This window comes from Rhea americana, unplaced genomic scaffold, assembly GCF_003343005.1.
Source record: "Rhea americana isolate MKP2758 unplaced genomic scaffold, rheAme1 scaffold_63, whole genome shotgun sequence".
NCBI lineage: Eukaryota > Metazoa > Chordata > Aves > Rheiformes > Rheidae > Rhea > Rhea americana.
Genome location: NW_028186790.1, coordinates 4,711,663 through 4,732,601, shown reverse-complemented (window position 1 = coordinate 4,732,601; position 20,939 = coordinate 4,711,663). Strand labels below are relative to the sequence as shown.

The window sequence follows — 20,939 nt, the reverse complement described above, 5'->3', positions numbered from 1 at the left end:
TACCATTGTGCTATAAAAGGAAATAAAAATGTGACCATGCACTTGAATATACACTATATTCAAAGTATATAACAAAATAATATACATTTAAAAGTTATATACATTTTATAATTTATATTATTTAATTTATATATTCAAGGAAGAATCTCTTCAGAAGCCACTTTAGATTCTTTACAGTGTGTTCTGGAGAGGCTAGGAGCTCAGCTAGATGTACATAAACTGCACTGAGAATAGTACAGTTGTGTTACTCTTTCCAAAAATTATTTACACTATTCAGAGAGAAGAAAATAAAATGTTTGACTACTTTCCCTTTGCCACTAATAGGATCTTTGAAGTGAACTAGCCCTAGAAAAGAAAGTCTAAAACAATAAATTCAGATTAGGCATGGACTTGTCCCAACACATCATGAAACCCCTAATGAATCAAAGGTCCTGGAATGTTATCTTCAGGATGTTAAATGAACATGGTACCTGAGGAGTCCCTTAACAGCCAATTGTATAAATAAATGTAAAGGCCACCCACTTCCTTCTCTTGAAATGAGCCTTGATTATAGACAAAACCATCCAAAAGTGCTAAGAAGGCTGTTTATAAGCATTTTTTTTTAATACCCTAACGGAATGAAGAGAAGAATTAGGGCAAAAACAGAGGCCAGAAAGAGGCAGAGAGGCAAAAATGGATGGTATTCTCAGGACTAGACATTTTTAATAACCTGCTTATTAGCAACGGCCACAAACTAAACCACAGGAAGTTCCACCTGACCGTGAGGGGGAATTTCTTCACTGTGAGAGTGACAGAGCACTGGAACAGGTTGCCCATGGAAGTTGTGGAGTCTCCTTCTCTGGAGATATTCAAAACTCGCCTAGATGCAACCCTGTCTAACATGCTCTATGTAACCCTGCTGAGCGGGGGGGGGTTGGACTAGATGATCTCCAGAAGTCCTTTCCAACTTTACCCATTCTGTGATTCTGTGATCCGCGAGGCCACAACTTTATCTGAATTGGAGATGTGACATTAGTTGAAACAATAKCTACGTGTTAGGGTTTTAACATCTCAGAAGTAAGGGTAAGTAAGAAGTTCTCTCAACCTAATATTAATGTCCTGATGCCCAGGAACTGAATGTGGAGATCAATGCTCAGGAACTGAAAGTGGAGATTAATCCCTTCCTTCCTCGTCTTCTTGGCTTAGGTTTAATCACTGCCAAAGCACATGCATGAGCTGCGAATTTAAGGCAGTCTCATTACTTTTCCAACYAAATGGCTTAGTACCCTCTAACAAAAGGATCTCCACGGCTGTCTTCATCTCATTAACAAAATTCCAGATGATAAAAWATAAAAATAAAAAAATGAAGAGTCATGTTGTTGTATGATATTTGGTACCTATACTTAGAATCTGTAAAAAACTATATAGCTCACAGGTTAGACAGTTAATATGGCCATGGCCATAATGAACTTAATGGAGACAGGGTAATTACCTGCTGTCTTTTACGAGAGTACAGACAAATAAGCTCAGTTGTTAAATGCTTCTGTCCTCTTAGAAAACTTCTAGGATTGTCAAGATCTTGTTGTCAAAAAAAAAAAAAAAAAAAAAACTACACAGACATCAAAATCCTTGCACTGAGCACAGTAAGAAAATAAGAAATAAAAGATTTCCATATGAGTCTAAGTCTCTAAATGGTACTACTAACAGATATCACCAGCTATGCAGATGCAGGATGCTGATTAGAGTGAGACAATCATGAGAATTTCTGCATTGGACTGTTGAGGGTGACAATAAGGCTCCTATCTTGCTCAGAAACAYCTGAAGACATCTGGAAATGGCCCAGATCGAACAACAAATCCCTAACAGAAAGAATGAGCAAGAAAGGCAGATGCTAATGTTACAAAGAATGATGGCAAGTAGGTAGGGGAGCCAACAGGAGACGGCTGAAAAAAAAAAGTTTTCTTTGCTTCTGTGGACATACTTTATTTAAAAAGGCAYGTAGCCTGTGACCATGGAACCCATATGCCAAAATGTTATTGCTAGCTAGACTCTTAATACATTGTAGATCACAGGAAGAGGACAGAGCCTGTCTTGAATAAAGCCAAAGAGCTTCTTTATTACTAAGAGGCAGATAAATCTTCATGGATTCTTATAAGTACTCACAAGATTTACAGCTGAGCCATGACAAGATTTCAACGTCTGGAATTAGGCTCTTTTGGATCTGTGGTCTACAATGAAGGAAGAAATTCAAGCTAAGAGAAAAATCACCATTCCAGGAGGAAAATCTTGTATGTGACCCTGTCACATGAAGCTGACAGKATCAAAGATGTGAACAGTGCCAATGAATCTGGCATCATGATCTGTGTGAAAAGGTGATTTGTAATTATATGCCATGAAGGAAAGGGAATAAAAGAACCCCTAACACTGTTTTTCCTTCACTAAGTCATTTACTCTGAGGTGGTAGTGCCAGGATATCAAAGGACAAATTCTAATGAACCTAGCATACAAATCTTGTGGTCAGAAATTTTCAGAACTGAACAAGATACAAGGTACAAGATAAAGACAGGTAAGTATCTGCAGACTGAATCAAGGAACCAGAAAGAGACTCACCTCTTCCTCTTAATATGCCACTCATTTCAGCTGCATGATACATCACCACACTCCTTTATGCTAACAGTGAGGAAAGAAACAAGTTTTAATGGACAAAAATCTAATAACATCACAAGAAAGTATCAAAAGAAAATAAAGCAAAATTGGGAACAGTACTGAAAGGTCAATGATGCTATTAAAATGTGCRTGGGAGGAGTAGGTAAGGCACAAGATATCAAGTAAAGCCAACTGAATGGTTCAGGAGAATTAATCTAAGGTCACGTTAAGTGCACTACGCCCTCACCAAAGACCGCAAGTGGATCCAGCATAAAGGGCCAAGTGTTTYAGACTTTATGCCCCACCTCCTCTTTCCACTATACCTACACACAATGCTGCCAGGAGAAGCAGAAATTGCGATAAAGTAACTACTGTTTATATGAGGTAATCTGTGGAAAGTTTAATCTTTGCTTTCACACAGCAGCAGGCAGAAAGCAGCCCCATATCTAAACTACCTTGAAGGAATACTTGTTAAACTGGACCACAGAGTCAGGAGTTTAATTCTAAAAATCAAATAACCCACTTGTTTCTGTTCTGTGACAAAACACAGGAATTCTACATCACTGAAWGAAGCCAAATGAAAATGCTTAAATAGAATTGTAAAATTAAAAACTGAGCTTTCAAGTTTGCACATTTAAGATAGGTAAATCTTTTAGAAAATAGAGCYGCTAAAGATTTATTGCTTAAAGTCTAAATGTTTCGCTCAAACTTTGATTTGATTATTGAGCCCTGGATAATTTGTATCAGCAAGCAATAAAACAGCAAAGTAATGGGATGGAAAACATGAAAGAATGTTCAATAAATATTGAAGAACTCCTACCGACACCAGGAACAAGGTCTTAAAGTATTGTGTTTTAGATTAACCCTTAGACCTTAACTGGCCCTGGTACCCTCAGGAACTCTTCATGCAACTTTTAATATAAACACACCACTCATTAGTGTTTATTGGAGTRATTACTTTTTGTAAAGGTATCCTTCACAAATAAATTACCATTTACTCAAGAAACTCAAGTGGTCATATGCATTATTTTCTTTATTAGAAAACTAACATGAAACCTTAATTTACAAATTAAATTACTGATTTCCTTTGCTATATATGTTCCTATTTCTGGGACACTCATTTAACACCTAATCTGTTTTTCAAAGGAAGCTGTATTATAATTAAATTATTACTGGCATAATCTGACAGAATGAACTAATAAACATGACAAATACTAAAAAACAACTGTTGATTAAAAACATACAACAGCACACTGAACTTATTAAATAAAGATCTCTGAGAGACACTTATTTTTATTCTGCATTCCAAGTCTTGCTTCCTGCTAACAAATTAGGGCAACTATTAACAAGGTATAATAAGATAATGGTACAAGCTTTGGGATAAAATTTTGCAGTTGTGCCCAATTATGGCAAGGCAAGGACCATTAGAYAGTGATACTACATGCATAAAGTAAATCTAGTATAGGTGTTTYACATAACACAGGCAGAAATTTTTATCATATCTGTATGACTACATTTTACATTAAATAAGCCCTATGACTATAGAAAGAACAAATTACAAGAACTTTCAATTAAGATAACATAACAAAAAGCAAAGTAAAACAAAGCARTAATAAAGAAAAAGCTTAGCTGGGGAAGGGTTAAAGAACCATCACTGTGGAAAAACAGATCTGAATTTCCATTGTATAATCACCTCCAGGAGCAAAAGCTAAGAAGTCTGAGCCAATGAGAAGTTGATTGCTCCTGCAAGTTTCTTGTTTTTTGGATAGTCTCAATTCTAATGAATTCTGTGAATTCCCTTTATCTTTTGCCCAAATAAACAAGACTGGAAGGGACTTCCTTGCTAAAGCAGGCTGCTACAGTAAGATATATCTAAATATASAGGAATAGAAGTATAAAATTCATGATTTTATTTATCTCATATTTTCCTTACTTTCAGGTTGCTCCATAGCAGCACTCTTTTGACAGCAGCACACAAYTTGGACTACTAAAGACTGCTTATAACAAGGAAGAGTGCAAGAAAACAATGTTATGTTCTGACTTTACCATAAGCTAGGCTTTTATCGGGYTTTACCAAGGTTAGCTTTTGCTCAGTTTTAAAGTCAATTCTGGGTTTGCACATCTGCACTTGCAAAATAATAGATAACAAGTAATTTTAGTGCTGACAGTCCTTCAAAATCTTCCACCAATTCTCCTCTCTTTCAGTAATTCCAAAATAAACTACCACAAAACTAGCTCTACCAAAGTTGATTACAGAAGAATCACCAAACAGAGCCTGAAATAGTAAGGACTACATATAGGCGAACAGGTACAAAACAAAACGATGATACCAACATAGTGGGAACTGCTGAACACATTGCCCTTTTCAGGATGCTTAGACCTCTGGACTSTGTAGTAAAGATCCAGCAAGACAATAACCATCAACACACCAGCTGCTGAAGTGAAGTGCATTTCTTAGGTATTGCATAAAAAAAWTAGGTAAAAGGAGAGATTTGGAAGAAAGCAATGATGGCTACTGCCTTGCAAGGGCATAGACTTCACAGACAGTTATAGAAAGCAGAGCTCATATACTTGAACACACAGTGGTTGACAAAATGAAATCAATAAAAAATATTTTCAGGAAAATATTTCAGGAAAACTATTACTATGTTTATATTTATACATAACAGGGTCTGAGTCTGTGTGTCAATAACATATGTCCAGCCAATAGAAAGAAAATCTTGCAATTTCCACTATCTTGCTGATTTGATCAACTTGCTCCACAGAAAGGGTAGGCTGCAACATTGAATGTAGGCCCCTGAAATCTCACATTCAGTTTCCCAAAAGTTGTATTTCCCTTGCTTTGTCTGACTGGCAGGTCGCATCCTTCAAAATTTCCACCTTGTGAGTTTCTCTTGGGAATACTCATTTCACATATAGTCCGAAATAATATCATTCAGTTTCACACGGGCAAATATGTTTCACTGGTACTTAAATCATCTTGCACCATCAGCCTGAGGCACRTAATGTATGATTCTGGCCAGGAAGCACGCACCCAGTACATCATTCCTTAACGTAATTCTTCAGTGCAAAGTATATTAGTATCAACATCTCTCCATGTTTGGCCAGATATAACACCTCCCATTTAAACAAGGAGAATTTTCAGCCTTGAAACTAAGGCATAGAACCTTCTTAGTGAATTAGGTAGCAAAAAGAACAACTTCAGTAAATAGCCCGCTTTAACAAAGACATGTCTTTGGACAGTTTAACAACGCAAGGAAAACAAAACCATGATGCACTGCAGGTAATCTAGGCAGATGACATTAAGAGGTAAAGAGATGGGAGGGACAGAGGGATGGAGCGAGGGGAAAAAGCAAGCTATTCACAGGGTATCCAGATGGGCAMGAATACTGTACCACAAGTGACAATATAATTTGTTCTTTACAGCGATAAACGGGAAGATAGCTGGAAAGATCAATGAGCGAGATTTTCTGAATTGCTCAAYGCTTCTACTGAATTCAGGCTAAAGACTGAAATGTTAAAATAAGTATGAATATCTTAGAGTGACACTTAAAACCACAAAGGCATTTCCTACTTAACTAGCCACTATAATGGTGCTTGTATAGCATTCAGTCAGCCAATGTATGGCTTTTTTTTCTTTACTCTCCTAAATATTCATATGGGACTACACTATATTAATAGAACTGCATAGGAAGGTTTGGGTTATATCTTCATTTACTCATAAAAATGTTAAATTAATTATCTAGAAAAACTACCTGCAGTAAACAAATCCAAATTATACAACAATCCTATCTAGCATCCTTTTTGTTTGCTTTTTTTTTTTTAAGTAAACAACTCACATACGCAAACCAACATTATTCCATCTTTAAACTGTATCCTTCAAGACTGATTGATTCTAGGAAGTTTTCGAAAACATATCTTAAGATTCCCCAGTGCTGTAAACTGGGGCCACAACGCTGACTTCAGAAAAGCTACAGCAGTTTATTCCAGCCTGAAATGTATGCAATATATTTAGTCCCGCAGTGCTACCTCATGGTGTTTAATCCATGAATCTAATCATTCCTTTTCTGAAAAGCCTAATCACATGTCTCTGTTTGGTCTGCTCGTTCCACAAGCAGTGCAAACTGACAGCAAATGTAACCAGTCGTGACTCAGTAATTCCTCCACTGGATGTCAGAGCACTGGGGGGTTGCTGCCCGTTCACATGCCGTTCCAATCTAATTCTCTGGTCCGACACCTCACTGAGTTCCACGCTTTGCCATCACCTGCACTTGTGCAAAATCAGTGGAAAATCRATCACCGTTTTGATTTAGGAGCATTTCATATTCCATTTCTCATTCCTCGTACCAATGCACGGCTTAAGGCAAAAGAGAATTGAGCAGAGCATCACGTGTAAAAGTATGAATTTATTAAAATCAGTGACAAAACTATGGTGAGGGACTAGAATTTCATCTTATTCTTTAAGTACTATAGGTTTCTTTATCACCTGGTGATACTTTTGTAATCAGCTGCATGCACTGAAAAGTGTGAACTATCTGTCTTTGGGGAGAAACACGTTGCCAGGTTAACCACTCTAACTTGTGATTTCCATCTTCTCTTTTACACCATTTTTTAATATTATTTAAAAACTAATTGGCCAATTTCTTCCCTATTATCAACCGCAGTTTCATTCTTAATCTTCAGGCAGAAAACACTGAAGGCTCCATTCTTAGTCACCTTGCTGAATGATATGGCATAGCAAGTATGGCAACATGCCAAAGATACTGTGATGGATTTATTTTTCTTGGAGTTTAACATTATAGCCAAAATAGAGATGAAAGTGCTACTGTTGCAAAGCTGATTTTTCATTATAGATTAATAAGGGTTTTGGGGGTCTTTGTTTTACACAGGTGGAAGGTGCTACACAAAAAACAAATCAATTCACTTGTGAATCAAAAACAGCGCTAAGGTGACAGTCAAACAACAGCAGATCTTTTTTCATTTATTCATATCAGCAGACATCCAGGTCACAGCTCATTCTAAACCCTTGGAAACTGCCTGTGGCTTTAAAGTACAATTTATATAGAAAGACAGGAACTGAATTTAATGTGCTCTGCACATAAAGAGATCCAWATATGATCATGTAAATTTTAAAGTATCTTAAAATTTGTTCAGGAATATTGAATTTGGTCTCTTTGTGTTTAATGCAGGATCAAACTTTTTCCTCCAAATCACCTAAACACTGCTACGGAAATCAACAGATTCTCAGACAGCAAAGACTCAATGGTAATATGTTAAAAAATACAGTTTTATTCTGAAAAAAATGATAGAATAAGATTTCCAGTGAATTTCAGCAGAGTCTGTTTTATCATTTAATCCATTGGGTTAGTTTGTCAACTATGCAATGTCATCTTACATCAAAAGCCATTTAATAGCTGTAATAACTTACAATTATTTTAATAGACATAACCTTTAGAAAGGTAGGAATATGTCTAACTTAAATCTAAAGAATACTCCTATAGACCATGAGAAGGAGCATAAAGGAAAAATTCCTTCATCCCACAAGCAGCAATGAGGCTCCCTCATTCAGCCTTGGCTCACGTCACCATTATCATTTTGTCCTTTTCTCAAAGATGGCAGCTCTAATTTTAATCTTGGTAAGAGATCTAGTTAGATGCACTAGAGGGAAGAGCAATTCATTAATGAAACTAATTATCTAAGAATGAGCTCATATGCAGTTATTTCTTCCTGTACATTCTTGTATCTTTTCACATTTGGTACGTCTACATTGCCCCTTAAAGAAAGGGAAACTACTAAAGACAAAGMAAATCGAAGGGTAGCATGTTCCAAACTAGATTATTTTTAGAATCTGGAATTTTGTTGCACATTGCTGATGTCTGGATGTCACCTCCAGACATATGGAGGATAAGAACGTGATCAGGAGTAGCCAGCATGGATTCAGCAAGGGGAAATCCTGCTGAACCAATCTGATAGCCTTCTGTGATGGAATGACTGGCTGGGTAGATGAGGGCAGAGCAGCGGACGTTGTGGACCTTGACTTCAGCAAGGCTTTTGACACTGTCTCCCATAACATCCTCCTAGAKAAGCTCTGGAAGTGTGGATTAGGTGAGTGGACAGTGAGGTGGATKGAGAACTGGCTGAAAGGYAGAGCTCAGAGGGTCGCCATCAGTGGCGTGGAGTCTAGTTGGAGGCCTGTGGCTAGTGGCRTCCCCAGGGCTCAGTACTGGCTTCCATCCTGTTCAACTTCTTCATCAATGACCTGGCTGAGGGGACAGAGTGCCTCCTCAGCAAGTTKGCWGATGATMCCAAGCTGGGAGGAGTGGCTGACACACCTGAGGGCTGTGCTGCCATTCAGAGAGACCTGGACAGGCTGGAGAGCTGGGCAGAGAGGAACCTCATGAGGTTCAGTAAGGGCAAGTGCAGGGTCCTGYACCTAGGGAAAAATAACCCYAGGCACCWGTACAAGCTGTGGTCTGACCTTTCGGAGAGCAGCTCTGCAGAGAAGGACCTGGTGGATGACAAGTTGTCCATGAGCCAGCAATGTGCCCTTGTGGCCAAGAAGGCCAATGGTATTCCGGGGTGCATTAGGAAGAGTGTTGCCAGCAGGTGGAGGGAGGTGATCCTGCCCCTCTCCTCAGCCCTGRGGAGGMCTCATCTTGAGTACTGTGTCCAGTTCTGGGCTCCCCAGAACAAGAGAGACATGGAGCTACTGGAGAGAGTCCAGAGTAGGGCTACGAGGATGATCAGAGGGCTGGAGAACCTGCCCTATGAGGAACAGCTGCGAGAGCTGGGCCTCTTCAGCCTGGGGAAGAGAAGGCTGAGGGGGGATCTGATCAATGTGTACAAGTACCTGAAGGGAGGGTGTCAAGGGGACGGGGACAAACTCTTTTCAGTTGTCCCCTGTGACAGGACAAGAGGCAATGGGCAGAAATTGAAGCACAGGAAGTTCCACCTGACCGTGAGGGGGAATTTCTTCCCTGTGAGAGGGACGGAGCACTGGAACAGGTTGCCCGGAGAGGTTGTGGAGTCTCCTTGTCTGGAGATCTTCAAGGCCCACCTGGATGCAACCCTGTCTACTATGCTCTAAGTGACCCTGCTGGAGCAGGGAGGTTGGACTAGRTGATCTCCAGAGGTCCCTTCCAACCTTACTGATTCTATGATTCTATGATTTTTTTCAGATCAAATTCACTGTAGATCACAGTGAATTAAAAACAAAACTGCTATTAAATAGTGCTGAACTGATCTGTACCATTTATTGCATGCTTCACTGCAACAAAATTATCTAAGGTCTAGATCATAAATTACTATTAATAAATAAAATGTATTGACCAATTTTCTTCTTACAGCTAGCCCATACAGTGAATAAACTTTTTAATTCAAGCATCAAAACAAAACCAGACCCATTACACCTTGAGRCACAAGAGATTACTCCCTACTATGGAGGAAATCTGTTTTCATTCTGTTGGCAGAAGTAAACATTTTTTCAGATTGACTTGGTTTAAAAGATTCTTAATCATTCTCCTTGGGGAAAATAATCAGAATGATTTCAATATTTTGCTTAATAAATTATTTCAATTTTACTTTCCATACAATAGTATGGTAAACATTCAAACAAGTTACACCAAAATATCACAACGCTGCTCATCTCAGTGAACTGTGGTGTGCTTTCTAAAGTCAATACATCAAAAGATAGAAATGTTACCTTTTCATAAGGTTCAAATTCTTGAACATTTTTCTCCCCACTAACAGCCATCTGCACCTAATTAGAAGGGATGGTATCAGTGGGGGAACATACCTATGTCATGGGGTAAAAGGTGGAAAATGATCCAGAAACAATCTTAAAACCTAACCAAAATTTCCAGGAATATAGGCAGCAAAGATACTATACTCATCAATGGATGAATGTCAAAAAAAAAAAAAAAAAAAAAAAAAGTCTTGTTTTCTGGATAAGTATCCAGAATACTATATTACATTTCAAAAGTTATTACTTTAAAACATATCTTTAAAAAATAGAATTCTGTTAACCTTATCTGTAGATTGAAATTAAAAATTTTATTTTTTTTAACAAGAGAACAAATCAAATAAAGTAGTAGATTGGATTAGAAAGCTATTGATAGACATTTGTTCACAATATGCCTAGATAATATGATGACAGTGAAAATCCTTGAGAGAAACAGAGAACATAGGGAATCTRTTTTTCATACAGCTATACAAAAAGTATAGACAAAATCATATTCTTGGTAATATCAGCATAAGCTGGTCAAAACTCCATCGAAGTCGATGGAATATAGAGCTTAGCATTAAGTTGTACCAGAATCAACTTAATAGTGTTTAAGTGAACTTATCAAAAAATATGTGGCTGTTAAGGTACGATGCTAGAAGCTGTTAAAATTGCTTAAGTTTTGGATAACCAGAAAAAATAAAATAACAGAGTAACTTAGAAATTCTTTGCATATGGCAAAATTTTACTTTCTTCCTTTTGATTTTGAATTGAACAAGATCTTTAAACATGCTTAAAATTAAATAGTAGTGATAAAATCAACAGCATATGGCAAGATTTCACTCAAAGGACCTATCTGCATGATTATGGGGCCTCTCTGAATACTTAACCAAATGTGGCTCACAGGAAAGAAGTGTTAGAGTAAATAGAAGACTGCAGCATCTCCAGTGCTATTTATTTTTCACACATTTAGATTTAAAACATTCCAGTGGGATCATAAGATGAAATGTTCATTTGTTTGCTTAAAATAGACACCCAGCAGTAAAAACCATGCAATGAAATACAGATCTTACCAGGCAATGSAAAAAAATGCCAGCATTTATATCAATACTAATGCCTCCCCGTAAGGTCTGTKTACCTATCCATACGCATGCAGGCTTCCTTCCTTAAGGCGCCTCTTCCAAAGAGAGGAGGAAGGAGTAAGGCTCCTGAGCAACAGCAATTGCTGCATCAGGTGTGGCAGCAGGACTGCACCGCACTGAGTTGACAGTTCCTACCTTGTCTGGGAAAAACAGCTTGTTCCTCCATGTACACCCTGATTTGGGATACATCACCGCTGACGAATACCACGCGAAGAGCTCACTGTGATTCATCAGGGCAGAGAACAGCTACACAAACAGGAAGTTTCTCCTCTTTATAAATTTCAAAACCACAATTAACAGGCAACTGGCGTAATTCCACTGAGATGACACGGTTGTAACATGTTTTTTTTAATGCACCTACGATATAACACCTTTAGACAGAGGCATCTTGCCACTCAATCCTGCATTCTGGAACAAGCACACGATAATAGAGTCATCAGGGTCAACAATATTTACACATAATTGACCAAACCTGGAAACATCTTATATTAAAAACAGGGTATAAAGAAATTTRTATAGCTTTCAATGATTCCCAGATATTTTAATGTATATAACTAGGAAGCAGATAACGTTGTTAAAAAATATAAATTAATGTCAAAGAAATGTGTTTAAGATGCCATTTCAATTGCCTTTCCTCTACTTTTCTCCCTTTGCTTGCCTAATACAAGATGTAAACATCTTCTAAACACAGCAGTTATCACTGTGTTCCTTAAAATAKTTCATCTCAACCTCTGAATCTGTCCAGGTATCAAACACTATTACAGTAGTGATCAAACAATATTACTGTAGTAATATTAGATATCTAATCAAACAGGGATGAAGCCCAGATAAGGATTCACTAATTGAACACACTGACTTTGAGGTAAAAACTGACTGAACAGATTGCAAATAGTTCTCATTTACCTTAAAGAAGCAGTGTAAGTATTCTTCAAAATCAGCAATCATTAAAAACACTGTACTACTAAAAATAAATGAGAGCCACAAGATAGCTAAAATTACCAAATGCATTTTGACTCCCCACATCTTTGTGCAAAATTCTCTCTTTTGCACTTACACACAATAATGAGGACAAAAGCTTTTAGCTAAAGATAAGTCACTATTTTTAGGACTCCAGTTCCTAAGAGAATCTACCTTGCACGATAATCTCCTCCTCTCCGTTTGCAGCAGCACAGACCACAATTCCATTCCCCCATCTCCACCCATTCAGGGTGGTAAAAAAAACCCTAAGACCACCACAGCAAATGCTTACACAAAAAAATGTATTATTAGAAAAGTATTCTTAGCTGTCATTAATTCAGCTTAGCAAGTGGAAACTAGTGAGAGAGCCAACTCATTTGATCAGCCAGCTCTTCACGGACCACAAGCAAGTGTCCTGGGAACCACTAGTGGCCCACAGACCACAGTTCAGGAATCACTGTCCTAAATAACACACAACCCTCTTATTACAGCACACCATGTTCCTTGTCTTGCTCAGGCTACTATTTTAGCTTCTTTCCTACCAGCACAGCAGATTATATGATTATAGAAATTTGTGGCTCATTGATGGTAATCATGCCCATACTCAAACCTGTCATTTGGTGGACAACTGTGTAGCGTATTATACAATCAGTGACGTGGTTAGCTTGCTCAAGTATAAATTTGGTGATACCCAAATGATTTCAGTCATCATTTCTGTAGATTTATACCACTGCAGCTGTAGGAAGAATCTCACTTTAGCCTATTTTGCAGTTTCATTACAAGTCAAAGGGCTGGAAAAGCAAGTTCCATTCAGTTGAAAAGTAACACTAAAAGAACACAGTTAAAATGCAATTAATCAAATAAATTATGCTGGACATGGCTTCCAAATTTTCCTATAACACTAGAAATGGTTTTTTTAGACACAAAACACTAACAATACTTTACACTGGCGGTACATTAACATTTCTGGATTGCAAAAAGAACGTCTTCATAGGTTATTTAATCTCTCTCCACTTTTTCTGTGCTTCTTCCCTATACTGCTTCGTAAGGATACAACCCAATTTTGGAATAGTCTGCAAAGACCCTAGTCTGCCCTATAAAGAGAAAGYAATGAAACCACTATTTCAGTGGGCTATAAATTAATGCTTTTAAGGACTCAAAGATACAATATTATTTTCCACAGTCCATGAAATATTAAAGACAAATTACAATTTAATCTTATAAATCTTAAGAATTTCACTCAAGCTTCTCTGTCATATAGAAGTCATGTAACACTGATTCAGAAACAAAAAAACCAAAAAATTTGCAGATAATCTGTTCAAAAGGACAACTGCACTTTGACAAAAAAAAGTATTATGATTTTGTATAGCTCAATAGTCAACTGTATAGTTTAGAATATCATATAGATTTATTTTTAATATAAATTATCCTGTGACCAAATATCCTATCATTAAGACATGGCTGATCTCTAGCCATTTAATTAATGAGGTATATGATATTTTTATGCATCAATTCTGTTGCTTTAATTAAGCAAGCTATGAATCAGTACTTCGCATTTCTATAGCACTTGGTATGTATAGAATATTACCAAAAACTGGTAAATCATTTAATTATGATTTCATTTCACTTTACTTCTCAGTCTTACATTGCTATAAGGAAAAGCATATTGGGAGTCCTGAGGACAAACACATCCAGACCTGTAGTCTTCTATTTTTATTCTGCTCTCAGATGTTGTATTTCTTATTTCTCATCAATCCATAGCAAAAGCTCACAGAACTACCCTGTTCTATGGCTATATACCTCTGATGACTATAAAGCCTTTGCTGGCAAAAATCAGCGTTAAAATGAAAGCTGACCAGAGTGCTAAAAAGGCACACATTAGGAGGACTGAGTTTCAAGGATTTCATATTAATCTTACTTTTCCCAGGACTTTTAAAGAAATTCAGGGCAAGATCCAATCTTTCATCCCTCATTTTAAAATGGGATATTCATAATATAGCACTGAACTAGCCATTAATATCAAATTAACAATGAATAATTTCAGAAATTGTTCACTGATATGCAAGAGTTAGTTTTAACAAGCATTTTTTTTCTTGTCAAAAGAAGTTGAAAGGTTGTTAAAAAGTTCCCAACTGCCTACTCTTCAGTACCACCAGCGGAACTACTCCTAAACTTGGGTCCTTTGTCCTTTAGCAGTACTCAAGCATGTCTAATCAGCTGGATTGATCTGGAGGCAGATTTATTATTCTGATTAAGTATGACCAGAAATCTCAAAGAAGAGTAATGCAAATTCTTCTAAAGAGCGACACATTAAAAGAAGCTCCAGAAATTTAGAAAAATAAAGCAACTATGGGCATACATGCTGGTTTGTTTTATATTAAAGGAGTATTTTGCTACATCTGAGTTCTGATCTATTTGTATTCATACATTTTTTTTGTTTGTTCTTATGAATGTGTCTCTAAGGTTGAAATTAACTAAATGATGTACAAATATTTGCACCTTAAGAAGTTATATTGTAATAAAATCATAATGTGTTTGGCACAGTAAACTCTCAAAATAAACAAGCAGCTAGGGATTTTGATATTATAAGAGAACCTGTCCACAGGTAGCATCTGTTTAAGTGACTTGAACTTCTTAATCATCAGGAAAACTGTGAGACAGAGTGTCCACATTAGGCAAGAAAAAGAAAACTAACATTTTAAGGAGTAGGTGAACATTTATACAGCAAATACACTTTATGTTGATTTTAAATAGAATGACTAAGGGCAAGCTGCTCTCCTTGTAATTTTAACTATACCTGAAGCTAGTATACTTAACAGTCACAACTGTGTTTAAAACAGAATCACTTTTCTAACAGAYGAARAGGAAGATGAACAAGCCTTCTAAATTAGGACATAACTTTTTTTCCCACTGATTAGGTAAAARTAAGCTTCAAACATTTTTACACAATGGATTACCAGCAGTAGAACTATACTAATGAAATGCTCAACTAATGCTGCATTCCCTGTGGAGYATAGTTTGCAAGAGCTCTCTGAATAAAAGCATATCATACACAAGTAAAAATGAAGGGTTTAGTTTTGTTTGATTGTCAGATCACTAAATGACATGCCTCCGATAAATTAGGAAGCAGTCTATGACTGATGGCTGCCACTGAAAACCTTGCTTTTGTCTGAGACTTTCAAGAGCTACTGGATCTAAACACAAACAAAGATAAATTATTTTAACACATCTGCTTTTATTGTAAGACCCTTATTACTTCACAGATAGCAACTTTTATATGTTGRGTACTATTTAAATAATTGCATATACTAAATCAGTCAATATAAACTATTCCTTGGTAATGCCCCCCCCCCCAACCATTTGTTTTTTCCATTTTTGATTTGCCGGGYTCCAACTAAAAAAATACACAGGAATCAATGGTGTCAGAGATTTATGCCTTCAACATTCTTACAAAGAAATACTGAACTTCCTCCAAGGATTTGCATAAGACTATTGCAAWTGAAGTCTTATGAAATATTCATCAGAAACAATTTCAGTTTTGCATAGCATATTAGTCACTGACCTGGTTTCTGCAATCATATATCGTGGTCCTTGACACAGACACTTTGCCTTAGGAATTCAGAATCTAGGAGGCAATTAAAAACTGCAAAGAGCAATCTTCTTTGTCTCTGTGCATGTACTTCTGTTGGTCCTCAGGATTTTTATTTGCTATGATGCTACAAAACATATATTAAGACTCCAGTGGGAATCTGGAGCAGCAGTRGAACATGAACACTGGTCCACAGTTCCCTATTCCTTCCAGTCAATCATCTGGTAATTTGCAAATGATGACCTGAGTTTCTGTTTGGTGGTTGGTTCTGATCACACCTTTACAGTCAATTTGTGAAAACGGTATTTTGTCAATACATAAATACAAGAAAGGGAATCAGCTTCTAGTATCTAAAAGTTCTTTTTCATTTACTTTGTGTTGTAGTGAAGATGAATTACCTAAAATCTAATCTCCCACCACAGTCAACTTACACTGTTACAAAGCAGCATAATACGAGGACTTCTAGCCACTTTGTGGCTTTCCCTGAGTTTGTACCAAGTGAGCTGTATTTCTTTTGCTATATTCAAAACTCCTGCAAAGCAGAGCTTATTATCATTATTTCCAAAAGTCATTAAACTTTTCAGGGTTTTCCATATAAGACTAGTTTGAAAAAGGCTCCCTACAGAGTATTTTAAAATACTCCCTAAAAGTATAGTAATGACAGGATGTGAACTTCCTGCTCCTGTGCTCCTAATAAAATAAATATGAAAAAAATCTCATAAAAGTCCTTTCATTGCTTTTTAAACTATCCATCAGTTTAAACTATCTAATGCTTTTCTTAGCTCCACGATGCACCAGTAAGTACCAATCCTGGCATAAGATAGTGAGAACACAACAAACACCCACTTTCTGCATCCATTCCCCTTGCATTCAACCTCCCAGGGTCACAACCTTGCCACAAGATGGCACTGGGACCAGAAGCAGCAAATGTGGAGAGCCTAAGCATTCAAAGTGATAAGGCAAGGGACCTACAAAACTAAGAACCTAGTTCTTTCAGCAGCTGTTTATGGACCAACTGTCCATGAATTTCATACTTTGAGTCTGCTCGTAATATCTGCCTACAAAACTGCAGCAGTAAGTTCCAGAAGTTTGTTACCTGCAGCATAAAGAAATACTTTACCTGTTTTAAACCAGCTACAATCATTTAGTGTCCATTATTTTTGTTATAGAATCTGACAAATTTTACTCTGCATTTACCTTACCTACTGTCTTCATGATTTTGTAAATCTCAGTCATACTCCTTCTCAGTATTCTGTTCKCTGAACAGAAGAGTCCCAACCATTTCAATCCCTCCTAATAAAGACTCTGCTTCACCTCCTTGGTTTTTGCTGTCTTTCTCCATACAATCACTAATTGCACTTCTTCTGAAATGTTGTACTTGAGAGAGCATCAAACATTCAGACACTCTAATACCAGAACTAAAATTCAAATATGGGTCCATTGTGGTTTTATACAATAATAAAATATTTTTTCTTGTTTCTAACACTGATTATGTCCAACATTCTGTTGATATTTTGTCTGCAACTATGCAATAAGAGATGTTAGAGAGCTGTCAGTGATGATATCAAGATCCTTCCTGAATTTTAAGAGCAAGTTCCAAGTTCAGTATGATGCAGGCACAGTTTGAGATTTTTTCTTTTTTTCTGTTAGATACATTATCTATACTGACATTCMTCTGCTGCCTTTTTGCCCACTCATTCTATTTTGTGAGGTGCTTCTGGATTTCCTTGCCTTCTAATATCTTTCCAGGAATMAGATGCTGTGCAGTATCATACACAGACTAAGACACTTCACTGTGTACTCTCATCTCCAAATCACGGATGAAGGTGTCGAAAAAATTTTGTTCCAGCACCAATCCCTGGAGTACTTCATGTCTGACTTCCTCATCCTAAAACACTACTTTTAACCACTATTCTTTACTTCCAAATCCTGTAACCACCTTTCAGTTAACAAAAGGACTTCTTTCCTAGTCTCACAGCAATTTATTTCTTCAATAGCCTTTGGTGAGGAACCTTCTCAAAAGCTTTTTGAAATTCCAATTTTTTTCTGGAACCCTTATCCATGTTCTTACTGAGTCTTACAGATCTCCAGATTTCTCCTGACAGAAGCCACTATCCATGTGTTTGGTGATCTTTCTATAATATAGTCTCTTATCATCGTACCAAGAATGGAAGTCAGACTCACAAACTCTTCCTGTATATTTACTTTAAACTGATTTGACTACTASGTTACTGACAAGCACTGGGTATGGAAATCTCCCCAAAATATTTTGCAGTAAAGATCAATGCAAATAATTTATTGGGCTTTATGTATTTTAAGATCTTTTTTATTATTACTATGGGCTTAATAGGGCCTTGTCATTGCAAACACCACTTTTATATTGTTGTTAAGAAGTGATACCACTGATTCCCAGCTTTAGGTGTTTTTGAAGAACTTCGTATTGATTGAGCTGTCTTTTTAAATAACTTTTCAAAACTCTCTCAATTATTAAAGTCTCTCAATTATTCAATCTCTACATTGGATATTTTATTTTAAACATTACTTTTTATAATCTACTCTTCTCAACATACATGTATTCTAGACTTTCTTTATAACTTGTCTCTCAATCAGCATCCCAATCAGCAAACTCACTTATTCTCTTACTAGCCCTTATTTGACTGGCAAATCTAATGCACCTAAAAGTGTTCCTTTTCTTAGTACCTTCTCTTCTCCTAATATTGTGTTGTGGAAATATTTGTAGGAATTTAAAAACATGATATTCTGTTTTTAATAGTCAAAAWTTTTGCTTGAGAAATCAAGGGGTTTATAAATGTTTGAGAGTTACAAGTTACAGTATTGTACCTTCTATCATTTCCATACCACTAGGAGGCTTACAATGTCCGGCATGGCTCACAACCCAAACTGGATACTGCTGATTTAGTCCACAATATAAGGCCTGTATAAAGGTTCTGTAGTAACCTGCCAATCCAGGGTTACCTGCCAAAAGAAACATGTAAGTGTAGTCAGTATTAACTTTTCAACAGGAAGCAATACACTACAAAGTAAACTAAACAGCATTATTCATAAATTTGTTAAATTTATTTTCTCTAATATGCTTCTAATTTTTATTCTCCCAATTTTAGGGGCTATACTGCTGCACTGTTTTAATACCATTTATCAATGGCCTCCATAACATATTACAGAATTACTTTGAAATTACAGAAGCTAAAATTGAAGCTCAGTACAAGAAAAATCATCTTTTCCCATTAAAGCTCAAGGTTATTCATGTCATAAAGTCATATTAATTGTAACACATTACAAATGCATGAAAATTAGTCGGATATAAAGAAAGCCACCAATTTTATAAAAAGAAAAAAAATTAGTATTATGTACTCTACTTGAGCTAGGTATCAGTCCTCAGTATGTGGTATACTATCAATAAAAGGTCTTTACTGACCAGAAAAGATTATTTAAAAAAAAACCAAACAACAAAAAAAAGACTTACCAGGCTAAACTAAGTTTTTCTGCAAGCAAGTTAGTATTCTTTCTACCCTACTCAAAGTCTCTTTAAATGCTCTTTCCTGTCAACCCTCTGCTCTAGAATCCATTATATTATAGAATCTGCCCTTTCTACTGCATCTCATCAGTTTTATTGAGAACTTCTTGGCGCAGAGGCTGGTATCTCTACAAAGCTGGCCTGCCTTGAAAGAGTTGGCCAACTTCCTACAAACCCATTATGTAATAGTGACATAATATTTATAGTCAGGTGCCACTGCTGAAGCAGAAATTGAAATACTATGCCAGAAGTTAAAGATTAAAATATATACATGATAGGAATTCCTAGATTTCCAAGCAAAATTTCCATCTCTCTCATCTCTCTCTTTTTTTTTTTCCTTTGGATAAAAGCAGTGGCAAAATACCAGAAGAATTGAAGTTGGAGAATAAATTCCAATGAAGATGAAGCTGACTTTGGTTCCTGATTCCCTCAGTATGCTTAAAAATTCCACCCATATATAAACAAAATTCTGTCTTATTTGTTTATTCCTCTTTTTTTTTAAGGAAAAAAAAATCCTATTGCTTTCTTAGTAATCACACAAACATCAGAAAAGTCTACCATCATTAATAGAACTGCTTAGTTTCATGTCCTTTGCTTGGACACCAGACAATTCTTAGTTTGGGTATCATCATCAGCAGAAGTAAGCAAGAGCTATATTATGTAAAAATACATTCAGTTTTTAAGGACAAAAACATCCAAAAGCAATACAGCTGTTTTAGTATAAGGGTTTGTGTATATGTATATATATGCACGCGCGCGCACACACACACACACAAAAATATATATTTTTATATATATAAATATATATTTAAAAAAMCTAAAATTACATAGACTCTTTAGGCTCCTTTGTACCAGTACAATTTTAACAGTAGCAAGAGGTTGAGCATGGACCTACTGCAGCAAGTCCTGTAAAGAACTACAAAAGACGATTAAGGGATTAGAGCTTCTCTAATATGAGAGGCTGAGAGAGCTGGGACTGTTCAGTCTGGAGAAGACAAGGCTTAGGGGGGTGTTATCAGTGTATATAAATATCTGATGGGAGGGTGTAAAGATTGAACCAGATTCTTCTCAATTGTGCCCAGCAACAGGACAAGAGGCAACAGGTACAAACAGAAACACAGGAAACATCTCTCGAACTTAAGAAAACACTTCTTCACTGTGAGGGTGATCAAACACTGGAACAAGTTGCCAAGAGAGGCTGGGGAGTCTCCAGCCTTGCAGATGCTAAAAGCCCGACTGGACATGGTCCCAGAGAGTGTGCTCTAGCTGACTGTAGAGGAGCAGAAGGGTTGSACCAGATGATCTCCAGAGGTCCACTCCAACCCCAAGCTGATGCCATCATGCCTGACAGTAATGGTGATACATGGTAAG

General features: G+C 36.7%; 1 protein-coding gene across 1 annotated transcript in view; it reads right to left on the bottom strand.

Moving 5' to 3' along the window:
* LDAH (lipid droplet associated hydrolase) overlaps positions 1–20,939 on the bottom strand; it is a 105,184-nt gene that overhangs the window by 67,400 nt on the left and 16,845 nt on the right. The window contains exon 2 of the mRNA XM_085320410.1: positions 18,875–19,009. Within this exon, the coding sequence (XP_085176536.1) occupies positions 18,875–19,009 (135 nt within the window). The remainder of the gene's footprint in view (positions 1–18,874; positions 19,010–20,939) is intronic.